Source organism: Calonectris borealis, chromosome 1 (genome assembly GCF_964195595.1).
Source record: "Calonectris borealis chromosome 1, bCalBor7.hap1.2, whole genome shotgun sequence".
In the NCBI taxonomy this organism is placed as follows: domain Eukaryota; kingdom Metazoa; phylum Chordata; class Aves; order Procellariiformes; family Procellariidae; genus Calonectris; species Calonectris borealis.
The window spans coordinates 42,604,256-42,611,883 of NC_134312.1; the positions used below are offsets into that span (position 1 = coordinate 42,604,256).

At 41.3% G+C, this 7,628-nt stretch overlaps 1 protein-coding gene across 1 annotated transcript; it reads left to right on the forward strand.

Annotated features, from left to right (window-relative positions):
• Nucleotides 1–221: 221 nt before the first annotated feature.
• On the forward strand, nucleotides 222–6,504 carry LOC142084337 (glioma pathogenesis-related protein 1-like). Its single transcript, XM_075154950.1, has 6 exons — nucleotides 222–489; nucleotides 2,676–2,921; nucleotides 3,334–3,446; nucleotides 4,229–4,311; nucleotides 5,613–5,639; nucleotides 5,758–6,504. Exons 1-6 carry the CDS (start codon nucleotides 310–312, stop codon nucleotides 5,982–5,984), a joined length of 876 nt encoding a protein of 291 aa, XP_075011051.1. The 5' UTR covers nucleotides 222–309; the 3' UTR covers nucleotides 5,985–6,504.
• The last annotated feature ends 1,124 nt before the right edge of the window (nucleotides 6,505–7,628 follow it).

Below are 7,628 nucleotides of genomic sequence, written 5' to 3' on the forward strand. Positions count from 1 at the left end.
TCACAGAATGGTTTGGCAGTCAACCACGATGGAGCACACTCAAAGAAAAGGCAGAAGTGTATCGGAGTGTTGCTCCTTGCTAATATGCATGGCAGATGCCTGTTTCACGGTTTACCCTTTGACAGCCAGCTGTGATGTCAGATAGAGCTGTACCTTATGAAACAATTTCACTTCCTGTTACTTTGACAATTTCAAGTGCTTCCACACCCAGAGGACAACCTCTGAAGAACTGCTTGCCAGTATTATCTCCACCTAAGAGATTTTTCTTTTAAAAACTTTAAAAAAAAGTACTGAAAGTATTGAAGGATTATGAAAATCACATTTGTCTTTGCTACGTTGTTCTTACTGGATCTCTTCACTTGCTCTGATGCTTATCCACAATACCCCTTGCCTGACATAGAAGATGCAAAGTTCATTGAAGACTGTGTGAGAACTCACAACACATTTCGATCCAAAGTGAATCCACCAGCCAGCAATATGTTTCGCATGGTAAGGAGGCGTTCGTGATCTGTTCGAAAATTAATATAGATTGTGCTGCTGATTTAGCCCACCTTACTCTTCATTTGCTTTGTGCTTTTCTTTTCCTTTCTGTCAGTGATTCCTGTACTATATATGTTAATTCTTTGTAGGAAATAGAAAAGACATTAATTTTCACAGTATTATTCAGTTTTAGTAATTTGAAGGGAATTATTTGTTTAGGGACGGATTGCTACTCTAAACTTCCAGAGCAAAGGGCTGTATTGCAAAAAAGAGTGTTCAGTTCTCAGCATTTCATTTACCTCTTTCTAAAAGAGATAGTCATCTGTTTTATGCTAGTCCAGGTTTCATACAGGGAAACAGTTTGGTATTAAAAAGCTCCTGAATCAGCAATTTGCACAACAGGATTGTTGAAAATCTACCATCTCCCCTTGTTTCTTCCAGTCTAGATCATGTGTTGAAGAAAGGGATTTGCCAGGACATCCATTTAGATTTGATCTTCATTTGCTGTAGCAGGGTTTGAAGAGTAGAGATACTAATATCTGGGCTGGAAAGCAGAGCTTCCTGTAAATACAATGGATATCAGAACAGCCACGGATAGGTCTCAGCTTGTTTGGTGGAATACATAAGGAAAAAGGTAGATACATAGCTGAGGGAGGTAACCCCAGTCAGTTCATGTCATTACTCTGAGCCCTCCAGCAGTGCTGCATCGCTGGGAAGGAAGTTAAATGCATAACCGCATGCACAATATGAATCATGTCTATGAAAGGAAGTTCATAGTAAAGGGGTAAAATTCAGACTACTCATTATCTTAATTTCTTGCCATTTTGAAAAACAAAGTTTAATTTAAAATGCTAGTGCACAAACGCAAACTTAGCTACTTAGACCAAAGATCCAGCAAGCCTGGAATAACAGCAGGACAAATATATATAAACCTCTTCAATCGAACGTGTTGAATTGTATTTAAAAGCTCTTGATGGATTTTTCTTGTATGATTTTTTTTCAGCCTTGAACTCATGCAGGTTTTTATTGTCCCTAGCATCACATAGCAAAGCACTGCACAGCCTAACCGCAAGTTGTGTGAAGATATCTCCTTGTGTTTGATTTGGACCTGTTAATTCCTAGCTTCATTTGATAGTCTCTGGTCTTTGTATTGGAAGGAGCAAGTAATCGTTGCTTATTTACCTACTTCACGCAAGATTTCCAGCTGTCTCTGACCACAGCTGCAGAGCACTCTCTGTTGCTTTATGAAAGCCCTCCATACTTGAGGATGATCGTCCTCCATGTTCTCTCTGCCCTTTCCAGTTGTAGTGTCCCTTTCTTAAGGTGGGGTGCTGCACACAGAATTTAACAGGACTTCTACAGTGGTGTAATTATATACCTGGTTTTATTCTCCATTCCTTCTCAAGGAATTTCTAACATGTTATTTGCTTTTCAGTATTGATTTACAAGTGGTAATAGCCAGCTCCAAACCTGTCATTATGAACACGAAGTCAAAATTGTTTGGTTTTTTTTAAAACACATCCCTTAACTTACATTTCTCTCTGCTGAATTTTACCTGCCATTTTATTGCCTGGTCATTCAGTGGCATAAAATCTCTCTGCAAGTCTCGCAGACCAGTTTCTCAAATTATTATTTGTACCACTCAGGATGGGAATGTTCCTCCTCAGCCCAGCAGAGATGAGCCTTTTATTTCCTTTGGCCACGCGCTGAGGAGGGAGGAGAGCAAAGAGGCAGAAGGGGCTGGGGAAGGGAGCAGTTGTGACTCTTCTCCTCTCCATCCTGGCCAGCAGAACAGAATTTATATCTGGTCTAGTGATAATTGCAAAGTGCAAATCCCTGGACAGCCAACAGCTCCTAGGCATAAAGTCCCTCAAGCGCCTCTAAGGCTGGGGGTTTCACCCAGCTACTTCCTCTCAGCCTAGCGGGTTAAACACTGCAATCCAGCTCTAAACATTTTAACAAGTAGATGCCACAGGACAGTGAATAGATACTAGGTGTCCTGCAATATCTAAGGGAGAAAGAAGAAAAAAAATTTGCTATGGGAGTAGAAATGTCAAGTCAGAGAAGGAAACAGAATGCAGGGATGGGAAGCAGAAAAAGGGAAAAGGATCCTTACAAGTTTCTGTTTAAAAATGTTTGAATTCAAGTAAGTCACTGCAGTGCAGGTTATATTATGTTTTCTTCCTTTTCTACAGTCCTGGGACACTGCTTTAGCTAAAACTGCCAAAGCGTGGGCAAAGAAGTGCAAGTTTAAGCACAACAGCTACCTTAAAATGCCAGGGAAGGTGCACCCCACCTTTACTCCTGTTGGAGAAAACATCTGGACTGGCACAGCCACCATCTTCTCTGTGGATGCAGCTCTCAGCGACTGGTTTAATGAAGTCAGGAGCTATGATTTCAACACCCATAGCTGTACTGACATGTGTGGTCACTACACCCAGGTGAGTCTTACATGCCCATCAGTTTATAACGTAATGGTTTCACAGAAAATCCAAGCACACGCTTGGAAGAGACCACTTTGGAACAGGAATTACAGCAAGGGTTTTTACCCTCCAGTTTATCACTGCATGAGATTGGAAGTAAATATTCTGAGCCCCAGGGATGTCTATTTTCAGTAATGGTGGAAAAGGATTATCCCCCTGACAATTTTATGTGTCCAGAGGAGCCGGATAATAAATGCAAAAACATCTATCAATCAGTCGTTTGTCTCAGCTGCCCTTTGGGTTGTCAGTGTTGCTCCTGTGTCAGCTGTTTTAAGCTTCCACAAGATTCTTCCCTTCTCCTTCCTCCCTTAATGCTGTTGCTTTTGCAGCTTTTGAACTGGCGCATTACGCGTTTCCCTTTGCCCTTCAGGTCGTTTGGGCAGAGAGTTACAAAGTCGGCTGCGCAGTTCACTTCTGCAATACAGTTGAAAATTTTCCAGGACTCTTCAGGGCTGCACATTTTGTTTGCAACTACGGGCCAGCGTAAGTTAATTATGGCATTTGGGGTTTAGGTTTTTTATTTTTAAAATATCCTATAACTGACCTGGTATCAGATGCCAAAAATGATGGGAGCAGTTGTAACAAATTTCAGAAGAAGCTACGTCCACATGTCACCGGTCTGAGGGAAACTTCTCTGGCCACTTAGAGCAGAAGCTGCTGGACATAGTTGGAGCTGCAGAAAATCTCTTTCTAAAAAAGCAGGCAAGCAGATCATAGCTGAGAGCACTCACCTTAACCAAGATGGTGGAATAAAATCTGTTTTGACTTCAGTCTCTGCAGGAAAAGTCAGGAAGATGTAAGCTTTCTGCTTGAGAAAGATTACATCTTTCTATGGCCCCACCCAAACTTCAAACAAGACATTTTAATTGAAGAAATAAAAGGAAGACAGTCTTCTAGTTTATCTCGTACCTTGCAATTTCTGGACTTACCTTTTACAGATTTTTTAAAAAGTACAGATGAGTAATGAGGGACTAGAGGCAGATTCTTGTATGCTTACACTGAATAATAGAGTATTGCCCGAGAAGTCTCATTGATTTCACATGGTGAGAGTCACCAGGTAGCTGCTCGCCATGCCAGTGAGAGCTTTAATCTGATCTAAAAGGAATTTCAAACAATTGCGATGATCAGTTTTTGGATAAAGGGATTCCCCCTCCCCCCCATAATAGCTTTGCCTGTTAAATTATTCTAACAATCTGATGAAAACATGTATTTAAATTGCTTTTCAAACGACTGAGCTAACAAAATACTTTTGTTCTGCTTTGCAGGGGGAATTACCCAAGAAAACCATATAAAGCAGGACGACCATGCAGCGGATGCAGTAATGAGAAGTGTGTAGACAACCTCTGTGGTAAGACCAAAATCATCAACTAAGAAAACTGCATAGAGATAAAAGTGGCATAATTATCAGTGGAAATATAACAGTGAGTCAATTTGCACGAAGTACATAGTGGGTCTGTAGCCCACCACACAGCAACAGTACCATACCCTGCTAAGAATAGTGTAAGAAGGAATTAATTAAAATACTTCGCTGTTGAAGGCTCTCAGAATTAGAAGCCAGAGTTTCTGATGAAGAGAAGTATCAGTTAGACTACTTTCTGCCTTTTATCTGATCAGGAAGTCAAATGTAAAACATGAGCCCCAACAAATATTCCCCGTCTGGTTCTTCTTTCCTAGCAGAAATAGTATATTTAACTTCTGCTTTCTTGCTTGTTTACTATGTCCTATCACATTTTCCAGAAAACTATAGTTCTGAACCAATAATAAGACTATACTGAAAAGCACACTTATTTCTAACTTCTGCAATTTTCTGAAATACAGCAGTGAGAGCGTGTTTTTCCACAGCAGTTTGCAGCTGTGGACCTTTATGTCATTACACCTAGTCCCAAATTAATCAGAAATAGTGTTTTAAATAAACAGAGATTAAAGGACATGCAACAATGTCTTAAATCAAATATGAATTTTATACAGAGGTTTAATGGGGATGGTCTGTACTACCTAGGCTCTAAATAGCTTCAGCTGTAGAAATAATTGAGCATTTGGTATTCTTATTTCCTTCTGTGATATCCTGGCTGACTCATCTTGAAGTCTCAGACTGATGCATCACAGGAAAACTAGAAACATCTCAAAGACTAGGGAGAGGGAGAAGAGGAAGAAAGCTTTTAAAAATTAAGTGCTAGATCCTACAACCTGTTTTACCATATTCTCCTATAGGCCAAACCAGCAATTCCAATAGGATGCACGTAGGCAATCCTGCAAATGCATCAAAGCTCTTAGTAAAGATGTACTTCTGTGATAAATTTAGTAGTTATATTTGTCTGTCTGTAACTGCTTACATTTGGTTTGTGTATCAATTTTAAATTAATTCCATGTTTTGATTTTATTTGCTATTCCCTCCTCCCCTGACACAAACTCTTTCTAATACAGCTACTTCTTTTCTGCTTCTTTTTCAATTCAATAAAAAATATGAGCCCCACGCCAGTTGGGAACCTGCTCTTGTTGGCCTGCTTCCCCCTTGCAGGATGTTTTAGGCACTGACTGGCATTGTCAGTGCAATCAGCCAGGCAGCAGCAATGGCTTACCTCTTTACCTTACTTAAGAACCACCACTGAATGGAACTCACATTTATTTCCTTTTCTGATCTCTCTGCAGAAAATACAAAACGCGAGAAGCTGATAAGTACGTATCAAATTGTTCTTAATTGCTTTCCTATAGCACTTAGTTGCTGGCTGGGGTTAAACCATGACAATGGCTAAGTTTGATGGGTCTTAACAGCTGTTTCTTCACTGTTTTTTAGATTATTCCTACTGGTATCCGGACTGGGATACACAGCCCCAGCCACCGCGGCCCCATCCCCCCAGGCCTCCCGCGCCGCCATACATCCCACCTGCTGAGCATCCGCATCCCTCTTGTGACCAGTACTGTCTTACTGTTTCAATTTTAAGGCCACTGTTTTTGGTACTGAGTGCTGGTGCTGTTCTTTTAGTACAACAGCGGTTTCCACACACATTTTTTTATGAGTAATGATCGATTAAGATACCGATAGTGATCCTACTGCTGTATTACTCTCAGAGAATTGCACGCATTTGCAAAAGCATTCGGTCATCTCTCCATTATCCTTGTGATGTTTATCCAGCATAGAAAAGGCTTCTTCTTCACTCAAGGCAATATGTAAGTGGCTGTGCATAGAGTTAGTGTAATTTATTGGCAGTAGCTGCAACACACTTCTACATCTGCACAAGCCTCTTAGCTCTGGCTCAGGAGTAGATTGGTAGGGGGACCACGTAGAGTATATATTAATATACATGCTAACAAGCCTCCTGGAAACCTGGACCATCAGAAAGACAAGTCTGAAGTGGCATAGCAGATCCAAAAGAAGCAATAGCTCATCTCCATTAACCTTCAATTATCCCAGAGATCGCTTTCCCCAGATAATGGAGATTTAACTGTATGTATTATTTTTAAGAACAGAAAGAGTATAGCTTGTCCTTTACTCTAGCCTATGTGTATCAATCTCCATTAAAGTTACTCTATTGTCAGTTGTACTATTCTGTCCTTCTCCTCTCAGAGTTAAGCTTTGTCCTCCATAGCTAGAAGAATACCAGGGAAAGTTGATCGAGCAAGGATTAAGATGGAGTGTCAATGGGGAGAGCTTAATTTTAGGATGTGAGATGGTGACAAAATCTGAAATGCAGAGTAACGACAGCCATCCTGAGCTTGCAGGCAGGGGAAGGGGGGGAAGCAGGGCAATAAAACAGAAGAGGGAAGATGAAATGGACCCAGGACAGATTCTGGTTCGGAAATGGAAGATCTCAGCCTTGTTAAAAAAGCCCAAACTTGGTGGATTCAGTTTGTTTTTAGAGACATTTAGCCCTCGACCCCTGTTGTTCCTAGATACATTTGTTAGTAAGGGAAACAAACACATCCTTCAAGCTAAGAGATACTGGCTGATATTAGCAATGCATAACTGTGCTATCAATATTTAAAGCTGTTTCTCCTCCTTTATCTTAGTCCTAATGTTTTGAGAACAGAGTGACTCAAATTCTGAGCCACGTTGCAGCTCTGAAGGAGCACGGCATCCCACAGAATAAAAATGAGCCCCAAATGTTTGGGCTCTTGCCATATGCTGCAAAATGTCACCATGTAAGAAGATAATACATATTTAATTTCCCAATTGTCAGTTCTTGTCAGCTGCCATCTTTCATATCATAGCAAGTAGTCCGGGGGCAAGTGGTTGGGAACAGGACACAGCTGGGACAGCTGACCGGAATTGACCAAAGGCATATTCTGGACCATATAACACTGTGTTCAGCAAAAAAAACTGGGGTAGAAGAAGAAGAAAGGTGGGGGGCTGGCTTCCAGGGTGGCCATTGCTTGGAGACTGTCTGGCATTAGTCTACCATTGGGGATGGTGAGAGATTGCCTTTGCATCACTTGGGATTTTTGTTTGTTTGTTTTTCCCCCCCCGCCCCTTACACACGTATTAAGCTGTCTTTATCCTGACCCATGAGTTTTCTCACTTTTCTTCTTCCTGTTTTCCCCCCCCGTCCTGCTGGGGAAGGGGCAGTCAGCGAGCGGCTGTGTGGGTGCTTGGCTGATGGAGGGGTCAACCCACCACATTATTCTGCTCTAAAAAGTGGTCCGTAGGGGAGTTGCAAAGTGTGTCTC